General features: G+C 40.5%; 1 protein-coding gene across 6 annotated transcripts in view; it reads left to right on the top strand.

Moving 5' to 3' along the window:
• ZNF280D (zinc finger protein 280D) overlaps positions 1-22,028 on the top strand; it is a 133,210-nt gene that overhangs the window by 8,950 nt on the left and 102,232 nt on the right. For 5 of the 6 annotated variants that reach the window (XR_012895788.2, XM_025190091.3, XM_006112482.4 and 2 more), the window contains one exon: positions 9,187-9,332. Coding sequence is in view for 4 of the 6 variants with exons in the window: in XM_025190091.3 (XP_025045876.2) it covers positions 9,194-9,332 (139 nt within the window). In the remaining 2 variants the exon portion in view is untranslated. Of the gene's footprint in view, positions 1-9,186; positions 9,333-22,028 lie in introns of those variants that run through there. The other variant, XM_075897303.1, reaches the window with a different exon arrangement.

Here is a 22,028-nt window from a genome sequence, read left to right on the forward strand (position 1 = left end):
TGCTTATTCCAAGCTTCTGACAAACAGCATCTAGGGTCGCCAGTCCTGGCTAATCGCCATTGATGGACCTATCCTCCATGAATTTATCTAGTTCTTTTTTGAACCCTGTTAAAGTCCTGATGTGCCCCACTGTCCTCTGGAAAGGAATTCTACAGGCTGACTGTGCGTTACGTGAAGAAATACTTACTTTTGTTTGTTTTATACCTGCTACCTATTAGTTTCATTTGGTGACCATTAGTTCTCATGTTATGGGAATTAGTAAATAACTTTTCCTTATTTACTTTTTCTACCAGTCTTGATTTTGTATAACTTTGTCATTTTCCCCCTTAGTCTCCTCTTTTCTAAGCTGAAATATCCCATTTTACTAATCTTTCTTCATATGGCAGCCGTTCCAAACCCCTTATCATTTTTGTTGCATTTTTTTGAACTTTTTCTAGTGCCAAGATACCTTTTTTGAAATGAGATGATGATATCTGCATAGGTTTTTCAAGATGTGGGCATACCATGCTCTCATATGGAGGCAATAAGATATTCTCTATCCCTTTTTTAATTTTCCTAGCGTTTGCTTTTTTGACTGCTGCTGCACATTGAGTGGATGTTTTTAGAGAATTATCCACAGTGACTCTAATGTCTCTTGGATGGTAATAGCTCATTTAGTCCCCATCATTTTGTACGTATAGTTGAGATTGTTTTTTCCAATATGTATTACTTTGCATTTATCAACATTAAAATTCATTTGCCATTTTTGTTGCCCGGTTACATGGTTTTGTGAGATCCCTTTTGAAGTTCTTTACAGTCTGCTTTGGACTTAACTATCTTGAGCAGTTTGGTATCCTCTGCAGATTTTGCCGCCTCATTGTTTAACCCTCTCTCCAGATAGCTTTAAATATATTGAATAGGATTGGTCCCAGTATGGACCGCTGGGGACACCACTAATTTCTTTACTATAGTTTCAACTAATTTGTCTGGTACTGAATTTAGTCATGCTAGCCTGTATTTGCCGGGATCATCTCTAGAGCCTTTTTTAAAAATTAGGGTCACATTAGCTATCCTCCAGTCATTTGGTACAGAGGATGTTTTAAAGGCTAGGTTACATATCACGAGGGCGTGACAAATTATACAATCTACTCGTGACGAGTAGATTGTAACCCGGAAGAGCCGGGTTTGGGCGATCTGCGCACGCGCAGATCGCCGGACAGCGTGGCTGGCGAGCAGGGCTCACCACGGTTCGGCAAGCCCTGCATATCACAGTTAGTAGTTCCGCAGTTTCACGTTTGAGTTCTTTCAGAACTCTTGGGTTAATGCCATCTGGTCCTGGTGACTTGTTACTGTTTAGTTTATGAATTTGTTTAAAAACCACCTCTAATGAGACCTCAAGGTGGGACAGTTTGTCAGATTTGTCATCTAAAAAGCATGGCTCAGGTTTGGGAATTTTTCTCTCATCCTCAGCAGTGACGAGCGAAGGAAAGGATTCATTTAAATTCTCTGTAATGACTTTATTGTCCTTGAGTGTACCATTAACATCTTGGTTTTCTAGTGGCTCCACTGGTTGTTTAGCAGGCTTCCTGCTTCTGATAGATTTAAAAGAGTTTTGCTATTACTTTTTGAATTTTTGGCTAGCTGTTCTTCAAATTCCTTTTTGGCCTTCCTAATTATATTTTTACACTTTATTTGACAGAGTTTATATTCCTTTCTATCTTCTTCACGAGGGCTACGTCTAGACTGCAGGCTTCTTTCAGAAGAAACTTTTCTGGAAGAGATCTTCTGAAAAAACTTCTTTCAAAAGAGAGTGTCTACACAGCAAAAGCGCATTAAAAAAGCGATCTGCTTTTTCAAAAGATAGCATTCACACTGAATGGACACTATCTCAGATTTAAGCTGTGATTTTTATGGATGAAGTGGCCACCAGGGCGCCTGTGCTTTTTCCTCTTTCCTCTTCTTTCGAAAGTACTCCCTCTTCCCCATCTACAGACACCTTTTTCTGAAAGAGTTCTTTTGGAAGAAGTCTTCTTTCTCATAGAAAGAGGTTTACCAATGTTGGAAAAAACCCTTTTTTCTTTTAATTTTTTTTTGAAGAACGTGATTGCAGTGTGGACATAATTGAATTTTTTTCAGAAAAATGGCCATTTTTCCGAAAAAAAAAAAAAACCAACCCAAAAAACTCTGTAGTGTAGACATATCTTAGGATTTAACTTCCACTTTTTAAACTGTCATTTTATCTCTCATGGTTTCTTTTACTTGATTGTTAAGCCACAATGGCCCTTTTTTGTTTTCTCACTGTGTTTTTCAATTTGTGGTATACATTTAAGTTGACTCTCTATTATGGTGTCTTTGAAAAGTTTCCATGAAGCTTGCAGGGATTTTACTTTTGTCACTGTACTTTTTAATTTCTGTTTAACTAGCCTTCTCATTTTTTAATTTTCCCCTTTCTGAAATTAAATGCCACCGTGTTGAGCTGCTGTGGTGTTTTTCTTGCCCCAGGGATGTTAAATTTATTTATATTCTGGTCACTATTTCTAAGCAGTCTAGCTATCTTCACCCCTTCAACCAGATCCTATGCTCCACTTAGGACTAAATCAAGAATTTCTTGTCCTGTTGTGTGTTCTAGAACCAACTTATCCAACAAGAAGCCATTTAAGGTGTCCAGAAACTTTTTATCTCATTTTCTCATCCTGAGGTGATGTGTACGCAGTCAATATAGGGATTATCCCCTACTATTATTGAGGTTTTTTTTTAAAAATTTTGATTGCCTCTGAAATGTCCCTTAGCATTTCACAATCACTATCACTGTCCTGGTCAGGTGGTGGGTAATATATCCCTACTACTATATTAATATTATTAGAGCATGGAATTATAATTCATAAAGGGTCTATGAAATAGGAATGTCAACTGGTAAGCATAATCCTGAACAGGTGTAATGATTATCAGTTCTGGGAAACCAGTAGGGACTGGAGCAGCTTCCCACCTGCTGCAGGCAGGGGGCTGCTCCAGTTCTGCTGGGGGCCCTCTACAGTCAGAGGCTGTTCTTATCCAGAGAAGCCCGTTTGCAGCAAGCCTGCGCTCCCCGCAGGTGGGGGTAGCATTTGCAGCAGGGGTGGGAATGGGCAACCAGTCCCAGGGCAGGGGGTGGGAACTCTGCAGGCCAAAACAATCCCCAGCTCAGATCTTGCTTAGTCAGTTAACTGGTTAAATGTTAGGTCATCTGGTTACTGATCAAGCCTTTAACCACTTTACTGATTACCTGGGATTTTACATCCCTACTATGGAACAGTTTGGTTCATTTACAATTTTACTTCATTTGCGTGTATGCTTTCCTTCACGTATATTGACACTCCCTCACCAGCATGACTTGTTCTTCCCTTCTCATCTATTTTGTACCCTGGTATTAATGTGTCCCATTGATTATCCTTATTCCACCAAGTTTCTGTGATGCATAATTCAGTATGGGGCACTTTAGTTCATCCATCTTATAATATAGATTTCCAGCATTTGTATGTAAGCACTTTAAAAACTTGTTTGCCATTACCTGATGTAATTGAATGGGACTCTTTTTTATCAGATCTTACCCATATTTTATCTTCCATCCCTTCCTCTTTACTAGGCCATAGAGAATCTCTATTAATAGACCCTCCCCTAAGGGATGTGTCTGTCGGACCCATGTGATCCTCCACACCTGTCAGCTTTCCCCCAGTCCTTAGTTTAAAAACTACTCTACAACCTTTTTAATATTAAATGTCAACAATCTGGTTCCTTTTTTGGTTTAGATGGAGCCTATCCTTCCTGTATTGGCTCTCCCTTTCCTGAATGTTTCTCCAGTTCCTTATAAAGCTAAACCCTTCCTCCCTACACCATTTTTTCCGACACGTATTGAGACCCCACAGTTCTGCCTATCTACCTGGTCCTGTGCATGGACTTGGAAGCATTTCGGACATTATCATTTGAGGTCCTGGATTTTAAACACTTTCATGGTAGCCTCAGATCGTTAAAAAGTTGGTAGATCTGATGTCATATCCTGTATAGTTAATATCTTTTAATCATTGGGGTTTCTTGAACAAATGTTAAATGCACTATCTGTCACAAAATCAAGGATAGCTGATGTGAAGTCTGAGTTTGATATTTGCATATGATTAAACATGTGTCCATTTATTTGTGTGCTTTTGCCCAAACAGTATCACCTAAGATTGTAGAAGCATTTTGGGATTCATGAGCACATGAAACAGAAAACCTTTTGAATAAAGAGCGCATTTACTCCCTCAGTAATAGAAATAATAACCGTTCCAGATGTATTCTCCAGATACTTCTCCCACTCACCTCTTCAAAGTTTCTAACCTAACTACCCACTTACTTAGATTAAGGTTTGAGCAGCTCTTTTATTCCAGTTTAAATCTTGGCCAAATTCTGGAAAAGCAATGAATCTGATAGAAATAAGGCAGTTAATTTGCAGTAAAATAGCTATTGTCATATGTGTAGCAGTGGCACTCCAGCCGATGTGCACTTCTTCCTTCTCCACTTTCTGAACAAAGGGTTCAAAAGAGTTGTCTTGCATTTGCTAAAATTAGTATCCAAAGTCATCCTCTGTGAGATGTTATTCAGAAACATGCCTCCTGCTCTTTTCATAATCTGTGTTCACGAACACACGTTTGATTTTAATAAAGACCGATTTTTTTTAAAAAAAGTGGCTTTACTTGCCTGGTCATTATTTGTTTCTAGGAGAGTATTAACTAATGAAACCAGGTCTGTTGCTGTTACAGCTAACGGTAAAGGAAATGAATAGACTTTAAGGCTGTGTCTAGACTGGCAAGTTTTTCTGGAAAATCAGCCGCTTTTCCGGAAAAACTTGCCAGCTGTCTACACTGACCGCTTGAATTTCCGGAAAAGCACTGACGATCTCATGTAAGATTGTCAGTGCTTTTCCGGAAATACTATGCTGCTCCCGTTTGGGCAAAAGTCTTTTTCTGAAAGACGTTTGCGCAAAAGGGCCAGTGTAGACAGCACAGTACTGTTTTCCGCAAAAAAGCCCCGATCGCGAAAATGGTGATCGGGGCTTTTTTGCGGAAAAACGCGTCTAGACTGGCCACGGATGCTTTTCCGCAAAATGAAGAAAGTTCATTTGGACACTTGGTCATATATGCTCACATACCACTTTTCTATATGCAAGAACAAGAAATCATCATCCTTTATGTTTGGGCTCAGGTTTAAAATTTTCCTTATAGAGAACTCAGTATTAAAATTAAGTCCTTTAATCATCATCATTAGACCCCCAAAATGCCTTCACATTTGATTGATTTGTGTCATGATGTGCCCACATCTTGAATACTGCATACAGATGTGGTTGTCTCAGCTCAAAAAAGATGTATTGGTATTGGAAAAGATGGGCAACAAAAATGATTAGGGGTTTGGAATGGGTTCCATTTGAAGATAGATTAAAAAGACTGTTCAGTTTAGAAAAGAGGAGAGTAAGGAGGTATATGACAGAGGTCTATAAAATCATGATTGGTGTGGAAAAGTGAATAAGGAAAAGTTATTTACTTGTTCCCATAATATAAGAAGGAGGGGTCACCAAATGAAATTAATAGATAGCAGGTTTAAAACAAAAGATTTTCTTCATGCAACACACAGTCAATCTGTGGAACTTCTTGCCAGAGAATGTTGTGAAGACCAGGAATTTAACAGGGTTCAAAAAAGAACTAGATAAATTCATGGAGGTTAGATCCATTAATGGTTATTAGCCAGGATATTTAGGAATGGCATCCTTAGCTTCTGTTTGTCAGAGGCTGGAAATAGATGACAGGAGAGGGATCACTTGATGATTATCTGTTCTGTTCATAACCTCTGGGGCATCTGGCATTAGCCACTGTTTGAAGACAGGCTACTAGGCTAGATGGACCTTTGGTCTGACCCAGTAAAGTCACAGCAGGGGTAGGTCCCGGACCCATTGCAAGCCAGGACTGATCTGTGCTGCTGGCCAGCCTGCTAAAAAATGTATTTGGAGGGGAGGAAGAGGCATGTAGTCTCTAGCATTAACCTATAAGCTTTTGTTTATTGGTTAATCGACTACACTATTACATGCCTAATTCTCGGTCACCAAAATCTGACCAGTGGAATGCATGGAGATAGTTTGTTATCATGAGATCATAAGCTAATCCAAAACCGTTTCTGGAGCAAATATGGATACTGAAGTCACCCTAATACTGCAGCAGGAAAAAATGATAAACTTGTGGAAATTTCTCAGTGCATCTTTGTTCTGATATTACCTCCATTATTTCATACTTAGCAGGATCTTTATTGGAGCAGTGGAATACTTTGCTGGAGATGCTGTACTTAAACTAACTGCTTACGCAATTCAAGGAACTCTTGTGCTGCCTATATGCGACAATCCTAGTGGTGAAGCTGTTCAGTTAGTTTTCTTTAACTAGTTGACAAACTGACACAGATTGTAGCTTCAGATAAAGCAACAACTTAGGGTATGTCTACACTAGCCCTCTAGTTGGAACTAGGGAGGCTGATGAGGGCAACCGAAATTGCAAATGAAGCGCGGGATTTAAATATCCCGTGCTTCATTAGCATGTTCCCAGGCGGTCGCCATTTTGCAAATTGACTAGCCCGGAAGAACTCCCCGCATCTACACGCGGCAGAGAAGGGCGATTCCGAAATAAACCCCTTACTTCGAATTACCACTGAGGTTTAACCAGTGAGTTTTAGCAGTTCTTCTGGGCTAGTCAATTTCCAAAATGGCAACTGCCTGGGAACATGCTAATGAAGCGTGGGATATTTAAATCCCATGCTTCATTTGCAATTTCGGTCGTCCCCATCAGCCTCCCTAGTTTGAACTAGGGGGCTAGTGTAGACATACCCTTACTGTTTTAATGATCTTGGCTGTGGATGTTTCTGAACCAACAGAATAGTTTCATAGAGGTCCTAGTCTTTAGCAAAGTAACTGTTATTGGTTGAGGATCTTCTGACACAATGCAAACACCATTTGCCTAACCATATCTATTCTTTATCTACCATATGAAACATCAATAGATAGCAGGAATGATTTTGATGGGATATGTTGAGGAGCAGTTTTATGTGTTTTCCTGTACTCTTTAGACTATCCTACACATACTATATTGGAGAATGAAAATAGCAAACATAAACTTTTCTCCATTGTATTTCATAATGCATAAAAATCAGTTATGAAGAATGATTATTTGTTTTGGTAATTTAAAAAAATTAATAACCCCAGGGAGATCCAAACTCTCACGGTGAACTCAAAATAGAAGGATCCAGAAATACACGAGGCTCAGAAAGTAAACTCTTTCACTAGCCAATTTTTAATAAACTAGTTTTATTGAAAGTTCTCAGAAGATTTAAGCTTTATTCAGATTATATGATGAAAGCCTGACAGCAGGTACACTGTGCTTTTCAAATAAAACACTTACATTTCATCACAGTATCATTCATTATACTTTGTTCATTTATTAACATCTCCTACCCATCCCAATTTAAGTTACTATGATATAATACGCTTACTGCGTGGGAAAGGACTGTATGCTAAGTGCAAGATCTTTGGTCCTTTTGTGCATCCCACAGCACAATTGGGAGGATTGTAAAATTGGTATAACTGCCATGTTGAGGATTCCTGTTGTGGGGGAATAATTCAGCTCTGAGATATCGATTACTCCCCCAACCAAAGAAAGCATGGCTAAAGAAGGTAATACTGTGTGCTGACAATCGCATGCTGTCGTAAAGTTCCCTATGGGAAATACTACTAGCTGTTGTAGCTTAGTGTAGACTATGCCTTAGCTGGCATATAATAAGCCTCTGGATCAGAAAGCCATAAGCACCTATTTTGTGACTACCTTTTATTGCTGCACATAGTGATTTATGCAGCTAAGGTTTGCATTTAACAAGTCAAATTAGTTTGGATTTTTTTCTTTTTTCCTACTCTGATGCTGCTGAATAGTTGACTCAGCATGTGAAATGCTATTTCTAGGATAGTTTTGAATTCTTAATACAAAACTTATTTAAAATTCAGTAAATATCAAGAATTTTTAAAATAAGCAAGTTCTTTCTCTGTTTTGATAAATTTAGACCTGTACTATCATGGAGCTCTGGTGATGAAAGAATAAGATACAGGCACAATTCAGATTTCAAATGTATGGCAATAAAAGCTTGTTTTAACTTGTTCAGTTGAATGGTTATTTAATCTTTCTCAATGTTTTCATGCATTGAAGACTGTATTCCTGTCTTACAATATTTCATAATTCTTTTAAGTGGTAAAGGGTAGGCCAGGGCTGAACAAATTGTAAGTCCACATGGCACGTTACAGAAATTTAAAAAGTGACCCCTTCCCTAAAGAGTTGACAGTCTCTAATTTAGACAGATCATGAGGCTAGAGAAAAGAAATGGATAAGAAAATGATAGAAAAGGGTTAAAACAAATAGTGCCAGACAGAATACACTGGGAAATCATATACACTCTCATATTCTAGTAGAGACTGTGCTAGGGGAAATGGGCAACATGGCTGTGTTTGCACTGAGTTTTTACTTAATTTCCAATTGGTGCACTGCACTGGGAAATCTCCACAAGCAGATAAAGCAAGATGTTGTGGTGGAAACAATGATGCCTTTTTCAGAGCAAGTCTAACTGAAGGTGACTAAAATGCCAGTGGCATCTTGTCAAGCAATAGTCAGAGTTCTAGTGTAGATTAGGCCCTGTTACTGGGTGTCAGTAGTAGGAAACAAGACAGAAGTTGGTTTTGAGGAGGGATTTGAAGGACCTTGAGGACTTCGTTTAGATAGAAATAGAGAATTATAGATGCTGCAAAATGAGAATAAAATGATTGCAAGAGTGGAGGAAGATGCAAAAGGAATGATAAAGCAAGGAGAATAAGCAGAGGCGGGTTTCAATAAGTCTTCCATGAAGAATTTAAGTTGTCTGTCTGGCACCCAATACTATAGACTCTGCTGATATCAATGGAAGCAGGATCAAACTCACAATTTGCAGAAATGTTAACAATAAGTAAGAATTTGAATTCAGCGTATTTGGGAACTAAATCTGAATGAAGGATACAACTCAGTGTTCAGTGGTTGTGTTTGCATCAACACAGTAATTTTATTATTGAAAGGTGTGGGTTATTTGAGCAACCCTCCCTCCCTTACTTCCCAGGACAAACTTGTATGATTATTTTTTAATATTTAGTATCAAAATGGCAGAGCTGTTTATGGAATGTGAGGAGGAGGAGCTAGAACCATGGCAAAAGAGAGTGAAAGAAGTTGAGGAGGATGATGATGATGATGAACCAATCTTCGTTGGCGAGATTTCGAGTTCCAAGCCAGCCAGTACATGTAAGATCACATTTTCTACGTTATAAAACAAACCTTTTAAAGATATATTCTTGATGTGATGAAGAATGGAAACAGTAATTAAAAATTACTTTCTTTTGAAAAGACGACTGCATTTTGTATTGTTAGCAAAGATATGATCTAATAAATTATGTGCATTAAATTCTTTTCATTCCTGATTATCTATCATACTCTAAGGGTGCATCTACACTGCACCCCTATCTCGAAACAAGCTATGCAATTTGAGTTACGCAAATTGCATTGCTTATTTTGAGTTAATTTAGAAATAGCTTATTTCTAATTTGATGCTGTCCACATAGCACCACTTTTTCAAATAAACTGCTATTCCGAAATGTTCCTTAATCCTCGTGGAATGAGGCATATTGGGACGTCAGAATAGCTCACCCATTTTTCGAAAGATATTTTGAAATAACAGGTATGCTGTCAAGACGTGGAGTAGCTATTTCAGGATAGTGGAAGTACAGGCAGTCCCCGGGTTACATGGATCCGACTTACATCGGATCCCTACTTACAAACAGGGTGAGGCAGCCCCACACTAGCTGCTTTCCCCCAGCAGACCACGGATACGTGAAGCTAGCGCACCCCCCAGCAGACCAGGGAGACGCGGAGCGGCTTTTCTCAGCAGACACCTCAGCTTGAGAATAAAGGACTGAGGGAAGTGAGGTGTGGGAGAATAAAACTGAGCTCTGAAGAAATGTTTGGCTAGAGTTTCCCCTACAATATGTACCAGTTCCGACTTACATACAAATTCAACTTAAGAACAAACCTACAGTCCCTATCTTGTACGTAACCCAGGGACTGCCTGTATCTCGAAATAGCACTGAAATGTAGACATACACTTTTAGGGTAACTCTCTTCTGGGACTCAAGTACAACATGGTTGCCTGCCCTTTGTTCCTCAGATTTAGTATACTTTAGGAGCTTGGTAAACATACCATTTACATGACTGAATGAAGTAATATTGTAACTGAAGTCTTGAACATGGTTGTCTTTGCAGTGAAGATTGGTGCCTGCCTGTACATACATAAGGTACATCCATTTAATTCATTCTTTTTAAAGAACTAATTAAAAAGCAAGATTTACAGTGGTAGAGAGACTATTTAAATGGTTGTACACTTCTGATAAAGGCAATTTCTCTGTCTGCAAAACACATAATCAGGGAAGGGGAGAGTACTATGATAGAAAGAAACATTTGAAGGCACCTGTGTCAAATAAGATGTTGCTATTAATAATCTGATATTGATTTACTTGAAGTAAGAGTTTGTTCATTAAGTTCTATAGTTTTCTCCTAGTGCAGGGAATGAGTTAGTTGATTGTGATATCATCAGCTGTGTCAGAATTCCATGTTAGTCCTGTACTTGGGCTTTGGCAGGTAAGTAAAGGAGAAAATGATTTTCTTTACTTAGATTGTAAAATATAAATGTGTTGGTAATCTTTTAATATCTCTGTATACTGACACGTATGTATCTATCACTTTCTGTTACTTGTTTGGGATAGCAAGTAGTATTTTAAATGCTGCTTTTGGGTGTTTTCAAAGTCCTCGCTGTTCACGTCTTAAAAATTAAAGAAGATTGATAGTACATTACTGCTGATGTTAAGATAGTAGCCTCTTTTAAAATACATACTTTTAATGGATTTATCCTGCTGAGAGTTTAAAATTATATTGGTTGAGAATCTGGTATATCAGATTATCTTCAATAACTTTGGGGGTGCTAAAGCTTGAACTGGAAAGGATATTTTTTTAGAAGATGTTGATTGTAATTTTAAGTGAAGTTCCACATGCTGTGTCTTTGAAGCAATCCTTAAAAATAAATCTTGACCAAATTCATGTCATAATAATGTTAAGTTGTAGACTAAAGTAGAATTTTCAAAAGACCATTTAAAATAAATCGTTGAATGGCATACTAGACAGTGCTGAAGTTAATTTTCAAAAAATATTCTGTGCCGTGCTGTGTATTTTAGAGAAGATTTTATTAGTCTTTGCACTTTGTAATATAGAATAGGCTTCCTAGTTGTGCAAATCTATAATGTGGGACAACATTTCAATAGTAATATTGTGTATTTTATATATAGATGGTATTAATATTGAATATATCAATTTTGACATACAATGGTATATTGAATTTGACATACAATGGTAGTAGTATATAGGACTGGAAAAAATAATTGTGAGCTAAATTATTTTTAGTGCTTTGCATTTTCAGTTTTTATTTTAAAAAGATCTTGGAATTTTTCAGTGTTTATTTTCCAGACATTAAAATTGGAATGAAATAGTGTTTAAAAATAATAAAAACCAGGGGTTAAAAAAAAGAAAAACACAAAAATGTTTGTAATATACACATTTTACCTCTAATTGAAACTTTTTTTAATGTACAAAGGTATATTTTTATATCTTTCAGTCTCTTCTAGTTTTTCCAGAATCCTGGTTTGTGTATACATGTATAATTTTTCTTCAAAAAATCCTCACTCATGTTGAGTCTCTTGCTGTCTTGGAAGTTGTCCAGCTTTAAAAATATGTGCTTTGAAACAAAGGATGTGGGGGAAAGAAGAGGTGCACTCAAAGCTCCATTTGACTGCAGCCGGGAAGGATGCCTTAATGGCTTTCAAAAAAGCCAGCACATCCACTTTTGCATTGTCAGGGTTAGGCAAACTCACATAATTATTAAATTTCCAATTAAGATTTGAAATGTCATCTTTAGTGGAAATATTTGAAACACTGTGCCATAATGGTCATAGTCTGCTGCAAAATTCATCTTGAGCAAGGGATGCAACATCTGGAGACTTTTCAAAAAGAATCATTGGCACTAAATTCTTCAGGATTCAGATTTATGGACCCGGTTTGTCGCCCATTTCTCACAAAGTGTTTTGTGGAAAGGTTTGAATGCTTTTTGGCTGTCTTGTGTTCTGGAGTAGGAAAGATTTCCAGAAACAGCTTCCTCCCCCTCTCTCCCTGTAAGTTTCTTCTCCAATTTTTATGCTTAGTTCAGCTGAGACCTTGTCAGGGTCTGGTAAAAGTTTGTATTGGCAAATGTGTGGGCTGTAGTTTGAGAACTCCAGTGTTTCCTGTGTCATGCAGTGATTCAGTTTTCAGCAATGTGGTATGCAGAATCTGGTGGCATTTTTATTTGCCAGTCTCTTCAGAGTTTCTCCTTTTAGAACCAACAAACTGAGGATGAACTAGGAGATGCATCAGCACAGTCTGTATGTTATTTACATGACAGGCAGCAAAATACAAGTTCGTCCACCCATGTGGCACAACAGGAGTAGCTTATCGGCAGGTAGCTCTGCACTCATCTTGCACTGTAAGTTTTTAACTTGTTTTCATACATGAAAATAACACTGAATCCACTGATGCAAGATTGCATGTCTTTCATTTCATTTCATTTTTAACAGGAGCTGCTGACAGTGCAGCTTTAATCAGATGAGTGGGAGAAGTAATATGTAGTAGCTCCTGTTTGTGATTGAGTTTAGTTTTCTGTGCAAACTTTGCCATCTAGGAAGCAGAATATATGTTATTTGTGGTTATATTTTCCCAAGTTAGTTGGTGCATCTCAAACGTGTCAGTTTTCATTGCCTTGACAGAATAGCTATCAGCAGAGGAGATGAATGTCATGTCAACACAAAACAATGTGGATTTATTTGCTTTGAAATTAAAAAAACGAAAGCAAAAGATCAAAAATCAGATCTCCAAAGCATCAAGAGACTTGTAAGAAATCAAACTAGACACCACATTTCCATCAATTAATTCCATAAGATTAAATACCAAAGCATCACTATTTTCCTACAGATATTTACGGGTGATGTTGTCTGCATTAGAAAAGGGTTTTCTGCTGGACAGTAAGGTTGCACAAAATCACCAGTGGGCTCCTTTGTTATGAACAGTGGTTGTCTGTTGGAATAAAGAACACACACAAATTCATTGACACAATTATGCTCTGTACAGGCAGTCCCCGGGTTACGTACAAGATAGGGACTGTAGGTTTGTTCTTAAGTTGAATTTGTATGTAAATCGGAACGGGTACATATTGTAGGGGAAACTCTAGCCAAACATTTCTTCAGAGCTCAGTTTCATTCTCCCACACCTCACTTCCCTCAGTCCTTTATTCTCAAGCTGAGGCGTCTGTTGAGAAAAGCCGCTCCGCGTCTCCCTGGTCTGCTGGAGGGGGGGAAGGGGGGCGCTAGCTTCGCGTCTCCCTGGTCTGCTGGGGGGAAGCAGCTAGTGCGGGGTTGCCTCACCCCATTTGTAAGTAGGGATCTGATGTAAGTCAGATCCATGTAACCCGGGGACTGCCTGTACACAGTTCCCTCTAAGCTGGCAGCTGCACAGCTGCCTAATAAGCCCCATGCAGAGGCTTTGGGCTGCTGCACATGGAGCTGCTGTGGCCCTTGGCCGTGGTAGCTCCCTGCTGTGGCTGGAGGAACATTCCTCTCTCCCAGCCACAACAGGGCTAGCAGGGAGCTCCCAAGGTCAGGAGAGAGTCATGCCCCTCCAACCTCAGCAGCGGTGCTAGATTAAGAAAGGGGTTATAGGGGCTGAAGACCAGTGTCCCAGGATAAGGGGGAGCCCCCCTGGGCTACAGCCCATAAAGTCCCTGTGTTCTGGGCCAGTTCTTGGTGAGGGGAGGAGACAGCTGTGCATGCTGCCACTCCACACCCACCCCCTGCCACAGCTGGAGCTGTTTTGCCTTGAGTGCTGGGCATTTCTTTCCTTACCTGGAGGGTTTGTCCCCCAGCTCACGTTGGCTGGTGGTCATGGTGGTGCTGGCAGGTCAGCATGCGCCATGTGGAACTATTTGTCCCTCTCCCCTCCACATACATATCCAAGTAGGAGCTGCTCAGGTATGTGCCCTGTTCTCTAATCTTGTGGCCCATGCCCCAGCCCAGAGTCCCAAACCTGAGCCTACTTTACCACCTTAGCTCCCCATACCCCAACCCTGAGTCTCCTCCTGCACCCTCTCAGCCAGACTCTGCAGCCTTACCCCAACCTCCTGCCCCGAGTCCACTCCCACACTACAAATCCTTCACTCCAGCCTGGAACCTCCTCATCCCCAACCCCACCCTAAAGCCTGTACCCCCAGCCAGAGCCCTCATCCTCGTCAGCCCTGTGCATCCTCCCACATGCCAAGCCACTTGGCACAAACCCCTCCATATCATCCATGTGCAGAATGAATTTTGTTATGAGCACCCATATGGAGGTGAGGTGTCACACATCATCTCCATATAAGTTCACATAAAATTCGTTCTGTGCATGGATATAAAAAATTAGGAGGAACACTGGCTGTGTCCTCTTTTCACTAAATCCTTGGTGAAAGCTCCTAGTCTAGAGCCAGCCACAGAAAGAGTGGGACTGGCCATGTGAGGCTCCAGAAGAACCTAGGCCAGTCCATTCAAATCTATAAGGAAATTGACACTACAGGAGGTAAATGGATAGATGGGGGTGTTACTTATTTTTTGACGGGTGGATTGTTTAAATCAGTGCTGTGCTAAATGGACACAGAAATAGGCAGGCACCATCTCCTTGCATGATATTAACACTGATTTTTCTGACCTCCACTGTGTTTATGTGCGCATGTATTCTGTGAAACTGCTTCAATCTCAGAGCTACAGGTTACACCAGTCATGTAAAGCTTTGTGGTTAACAAAAATAAGCACTCCAAAAATACTGAGTGGATTGATAAAGGTGTATAAATCAGTAAAAACTGAACTTTTTTAATAAAAGAACTGGTAATTTATTAGTGAAAATTGATAAAAACTGAAAATGTAGAATACTACTGGTTTTATAACTTGGGGGGGGGGGGTCCTAACCCGTCCTTCCCCTGAAGTCCATGGAAACACTCATTTCAGTTTCCATTCACTTCACCAAGCTTGGGATCAAGCCCTAGATGACCACAGTCTTATCTGACAATATTGAAAAAATTACCATACAAGTCTAGGGAAACAAAATGAATATTAGGACGGCAACATTATTCCAAGTTTGAGACAGTGGCATTCCTTAACAAGTGTTTGGGCTTTCTTTAAATGGAGAGTTTTTATTTATAACTTGGAAAAATCATTTTCATTGACAATTTCACTGTGGCCTCTACATTTCTTTTAAACATAAAAATATTAAGAAATGTGCATGTTTTATGTACAATATAAGCACTAACCAATCGACTGTCAGCTCTGTGAAGTAGGTAAACATTGATTTCCAGTTCACAGAAAGGGAAAGTGGGAGACTGAATTAGTTAAGTGATTTACCCAAACTTACAGTTTTTAAAAAAAAAAGTGGCACAGCAAATAAGGCATAGACTATGTAACTATTGACTTAACACTAGAATGTAACATTTAACTTTTAACATTTCATGTTCACTATTTTAACATCCAGTAACCGCTGGCCAAGCAACTACTAGATGGGTAACAGAAGATCTCATTCAGACCACAGGCATCCAACTTTATTTACAAGTGAAACCTGTTCGTTCTTTGATAGTAGATAGAAAACTACATTTACAGGGATTTAAGAAAAAAGAAGTGAAACAGCAGTGGGGTCAGAGAACCAAAGAACATTAGAACTGGAAGGTCATCAAGTCCAGTCCCCTGCCCTCATGGCAGGATCCAGTACCGTCTAGACCAGTGGTTCCCAAACTTTTTGGCATCACGCCCCCTTTTTGATTTTTGAGAAACCCTCATGCCTCCCTACACAAAAAAAAAAAAAAAAAAAAAAGCAGCAAAACTTGAGGGGAAAAAAACCCCCACCACGGTGGATCCCCGAGCCAGGAAAACAAATGTCCAGTATTTTCTGAATTTTTTAACGGGATGGATCAGGCTCTTTCTTGGGAGGGGGGAGATTGATAGGGAGGGCTGGGTCGCCTCATGCCCCCTAGTTTGGGAACCTATGGTCTAGACCATCCCTGATAGATGTCTATCTAACTTGCTCTTAAATAGCTCCAGAGATGGAGATTATGGAATCTCCCTAGGCTACTTATTCCAGTGTTTGACCACCCTGACAGGAAGTTTTTCCTAATGTCCAACCTAAACTTCCCTTTCTGAAATTTAAGCCCATTGCTTCTTGTCCTATCCTCAGAGGCTAAGGAGAACAATTTTTCTCCCACCTCCTTTGTGACACCCTTTTAGATATCTGAAAACCGCTATCATGTCCCCTCTGTCTTCTCCTTTCCAAACTAAATAAGCCCAATTATTTCAGTCTTCCTTCATAGATCATGTTCTCTGGACCGTCTCCAATTTCTTCACCTCTTTCTTGAAATGTGGTGCCCAGAACTGGACATAATACTCCAACTGAGGCCTGATCAGCGCAGAGTACAGCGGAAGAATGACTTTTCATGTCTTGCTCACAACACACCAGTTAATGTACCCCAGAATCATATTTGCTTTTTTTGCAACAGTGTCACACTGTTGACTCATATTACCTTGTGGTTCACTATGACCCCTAGATCTTTCTGCAGTTGTCCACTCTAGACAGTTGCTTCCTATTATTTATGTGTGAGACTGATTGTTCCTTCCTACGTGGAGTATGTTGCATTTGTCCTTATTAAACTTCATCGTATTTATCTCAGACCATTTCTCCAATTTGTCCAGATCATTTTGAATTATGACCTCCAAAGCAGTTGCAACACCTCCCAGCTTCGTATCATCTGCAAATTTAATAAGCGTACTCTCTGTGCCAATATCAAAATTATTGATGAAGACATTGAACAGAACTGGTCCCAAAACAGACCTTTGCGGAACCCCACTTTTTATGCCTTTCTAGCAGGATTGTGACCCATTAATAACTACTGGGAATGGTTATCCAGCCAGTTAGGTACCCACGTTATAGTAGCCCCATCTAAGTTGTATTTGCCTAGTTTATTGATAAGAATATCAGGCGAGACCATATCAAATGCCTTACTAAAGTTTAGGCATGCCATGTCCACCACTTCTCCTTTAGCCACAAGACTCGTTATCCTATGAAGGAAAGCTATCAGATTGGTTTGACATGATTTGTTCTTTACAAATCCATGCTGGCTGTTACCGGTCACCTTATTATCTTCCAGGTGTTTGCAGATGAGTTCCTTAATTACTTGCTCCATTATCTTTCCTTGCACAGAAGTTAAACTGACTGGTCTGTAGTTTCCTGGGTTGTCCTTATTTCCCGTTTTTATAGATGGGTCTTTCTGGTCTGTCAGAAAAATGGAAGCGCTGTTCACTTTATGTCTAATGCTGTGTGATGCAGGAGAGAGACCACTGCCTCTGAGGTGAAAGCTGCCCTTTGATGACAGCTATGGAAGCCTGTTGGTCAAGGTGACTGGTAGCTGCTGGCTGAGTTGCTATGTCAGCTATTGTCAGGGCAACCTCAGGGTTCTATTGCTGCTGCTGTTTCTCTGTTAGCTTCTTTTTCACAGGAGTCTTGCAGTTTCTCCTCTCCATCAGACCTCAAACCCACTAGAAATTCAGCCTGTTGGCCTTATATACTGGTTGCTCTTCAAGTTAGTAAATCAGCTTCTAGTTTTTCAGCACTATCCCTGTGACATCACATTGTCAAGTGTTCTCACATGTAGGTACATATGACATACATCCATGTGACTTTTTTCTTATGACATCTAATTGAATTTTCCGCTACATCACACTGTTTCTTTCAGGGATGGAATCTTTGATTACATTCACCATTTTGGTCAGCTAGGGTGGATTTTCTAAATTTAAACTAACATTAATTTCTATTTCCAGTCTTTATCTTAAAAATAATTATTGATGTATGAAAACTAAAGGGTCCAGATACATGCTACCATTGGACAAACTGGACTATCTCTGTGCAACAGAATAAATGGACATAAAATCAGATCTCAAGAATGGTAAAATACAAAAACCAGTGGGAGACCATTTTAATTTCCCTGGACACACAATTACAAACTTGAAAGTTACCACCCTCAAGCAAAAAAACTTCAAAACCGGGCTGCAACGTGAAACTGCTAAGCTGGAATTCATATGCAAATTTGATACCATCTGAATGGGTCTGAAGAGGAACTGGGAAAGGTTCTTATTACAATAAGTAATTTTCCACTGTAGGTATTCTCACCTTATCTACATCCATGCTGATTGAATTGGCTCTGATATAACAATCCCATCTCTGTATCCCTACGTCTGTTTCTTTTTCTTTCACTTCATGCAACTGATGAAGTGAGTTGCAACTCACAAAAGCTTATGCCTTAATAAAATTGTTAGTCTTTAACGTGCCACTGGACCCATTGTTTTCATTCTTTTATGTCCAATTAAGAGAAATATAATTTTACAATATTTAAATTCTAGGTTTTTCTGCAAATTCCTTTGAGTTCTGTTTAGTATCCTAGAACATTTAAAGTAAAAAAGTTCTGTCTACACATTCGAAATACAGTGGTTAATACATCTAATGTACAAAGTGGGATTGAAGTCAGAGTAGAAGAGGAGCTTTGCTTCCAGAAATAGCACCTCCCACAGAAAATTCTTCCCATTTGCAATACAACAGCATTAGTTCAGCTTTGTCTGGAAAGGTAGAATGCTGTTTCTTGTTACCTATACAGTTTCCTACAGCCCATCTAACTACTGTCTAGTCCTGTGCTCAGAGAGACTGACAGAATTGCTGGGCATCTGGGCAAGGTGAGGGGGGCACAGCTCTGCACTCTTGGGTGTAAGGAATGGGGCTCAGGGCTCACTTCCCCTCCACCAGTCCTTCGGTGCCACCTGTTGCTCCAGTAGTGATTTTAAGTGCCTGGAGCTCTGGCTGCCACTGCAATAGGGGCGGCACTTGGGAGCCCTAGCCCCAGTGTAGTTTCTCCCACTGCACCACCCCCGTTAGCAGGTCTGCCCATGCTGCTTAATTTGGTATGACACACAATAACAGCCTTGTATGGTATGATTGTAGGCTGCTGTTGTTGGATAAAAACAATATTTTTCTTGTTATATTTCTTAAATAAAATGTAATTTATTAAACTTGCTTACTACCATATTGTGTAAATAAAATTTTGATGGTGATTAGTTGTAGTAAAAAACAAATTAAGAGTCCACGTTGAAATAACAAGCTGTGGATTGATGAGGTGGATGAAATCATCGGCCTACAAGGAATTTGTTTTCCTTTCTTAAAATATTCATTGTAAATACATTGTTTTTTGTGATATATATCTTAAGCACAAGCCATTAAATGTTTCAGACATACAGAATATGAATTAAATGTTTATACTAAAATGCCTGAAGGTGAAAATATGCTTTGTGAACTATAGCTGCCAGAATGCATTCTTTTAGTGTTCCATTAAATGGATTGAGCAAGTTCTTAGTTTGAATTCAAGAGCGGAATTAATATTGATGTTCAGATAACAAGATTTGCCAACAGATCTGCTTGAGCACATATGTTTGCAAACATAAAGCCTGGTTCTGTAACCCTTGTTCCTAAAAACAGTGTTTATTCTAAGTGAGGACCCATTTTGACAATTCAGGAAGACCTAGTGACCGAAGGCAATTCAAAAATGGAGGGAGGAGGGGAGGTCCGAGCCACCTGGGGAGACACTTGGTGACCCTTTTGAAATGTAATGGTGACCCATATTTGGGTCCCAGATCAGGGTTTCCCAATCTGTAGGTCAAGTGCTTCTGTGCTGACTAAGTGTCAGTTGAGCTTGGCATAGGCAATTAGTCCAGACCTGGAGGAAATGATGTTGGGGGAGATTAACGAATCATCTACGCAGGAAACCTTTGGGCTGGCTTGAAACCTGATTGAGCTGACATCATCCCCAGGCTCATCACCACCTTCTGGACTCTGTATGGAGACTTGAGTAGTGCCATCCTCAGCAACGGCCAATGACATGGCACCGAGAGACAAATTACGTTTAGCCAGATTCATCAGTGCTGGCAGTGTACTCAGCACCGTGTTCTTCAGCAACTCCAAATGCACCTACTCAAATCCTGGCACCAGTGACAACACATTCAGTTCACTTGCCTCCTCCCCTGTTGGTCAGACGCTGAGGCTCTCATTCTCTGCACAGGTCCTGGCACGGTAGTGGAACTTTACACCAAACATGGCCACTCCAGTGGCATCCTCTGTGTACAGTGGCTGTTTTGGGACCCCTTGGGTCTACGATCAGGCACAGGGCCTGATCCCGTTCACTCCAGACCAGGGTCTCTGTACTCCTTTCCACAGGGCACCCCTTTTGCAACACTCCTCCTGCTTCAGAGACTAGGCCTAACCTTCAGAAGGAGACCCCTAGACCACTGTTGGAGGGTCAGCTTTGCAGACCACTGCCTCTGCCCAGCCACCTTCTCCACAAAACAGAACTTCAGTAGGGCTTGGAACACCTAGTGCTGCATGAATATGTGTCTTCTCCTGGTGAGGCATTAGCAGACTCATTGCCCTCCAGGTCATCTATGGATGCCAGAGTCCATCAGGAGCTTTTGAGAAGGCGTGCCCAGAACCTAGGGGTCTAACGGAGGAGTTAGAAGATTTTGATCCTATGATGCACATTCTGACAGCTGAGGGTCCATCTAGAATGGCTTTGCCACTTAAGACCATGGTCGAGATCACAAAGATCTTCTGGCAGATCCTGGCTCCTGTCCCCTCCCACACGAGGGTGTTGAAAGGAGGTATTATGTCCCTCAACTTGGGCATGAGCACATTTTTACCCACCCTCCCCTAGTACATTGGTCATATGGAGAGACAGGGTTAGCTGGGTCCCATTACGAAGAGCAAAGAGATGAAAAAGCTTGATTTCCTAGGCAGCAAAGCTTACGCTGTTGGTTACTTACAGATTAGGATTGCCAACCAGCAGGCAATGCAGAGCAGATATGCCTACAACTCCTGGTTGGTGATGGGGACGTTTAAGGAACTTCCATTATACCTTTTCTCAATCTAGGGGAATAGTATGCTGTCCTTGATTTAAAGGATAAATATTTCCATATTTCCATTAGCCCATGCTACAGACAGTTCCTTCACTTCAGCATTGGACAGGACCATTTATCTGTTCATGGTGCTCCCATTTGGCCTTTCTACAGCCCTTAGAGTGTTCATAAAGTACATGGCAGTAGTGGCAGCCTGTCTCAGGAAATGCATCTGGACAACTGGCCGATGAAAGTTCTCTCTCCCACACCCAGGTCCAAGAACACGTAGAACTAGTGAGGGTCTCTGTCTGGGACTTATGCTCAATGAGGCCAAGTCCACCCTTGTCCCTACACAGAAGATAGAGTTTGTGGGAGCTCTCTTGGACACCACAACAGCTACGGCTTCCCTCCCCAGAGCTCCCTTCCTTGATGTTAGTGATATCCTTCTATGCCTCACTCATTACAAGTCATAAATTGCATAAGACTGCTGGGCCACATGGCAGCGAGCACATACGTTGTGTAACATGCCAGACTGCGACTTTGTCCTCTGCAGACGTGGCATGCCTAAATACACAACCCAGCTCAGCTCCCTCTGGACATGGTGGTCACTGTTCCCCCAAGTGTCATGATTACCCTGACTTATTGGCTACAGGAGGAGGTTGTCTGTGCCAGGGTTCCATTCGCCAGACTGAACCCATCTGTTCAGCTGCTGATGGATGCTTCAGCTATAGGATGGAGAGTACATGCCGGAGATCTCAGGACTCAAGGAATGTGGTCTGAGTCAGAATTATCACTGCACATAAATGTCAGGGGACTGAGCAGTATGCCTCACATGTTGAACATTCCTGCCCCACCTACGAAACAAGTGTTT

This window comes from Pelodiscus sinensis, chromosome 14 (genome assembly GCF_052426305.1).
Source record: "Pelodiscus sinensis isolate ZL-2025 chromosome 14, ASM5242630v1, whole genome shotgun sequence".
NCBI classification, from domain to species: domain Eukaryota; kingdom Metazoa; phylum Chordata; order Testudines; family Trionychidae; genus Pelodiscus; species Pelodiscus sinensis.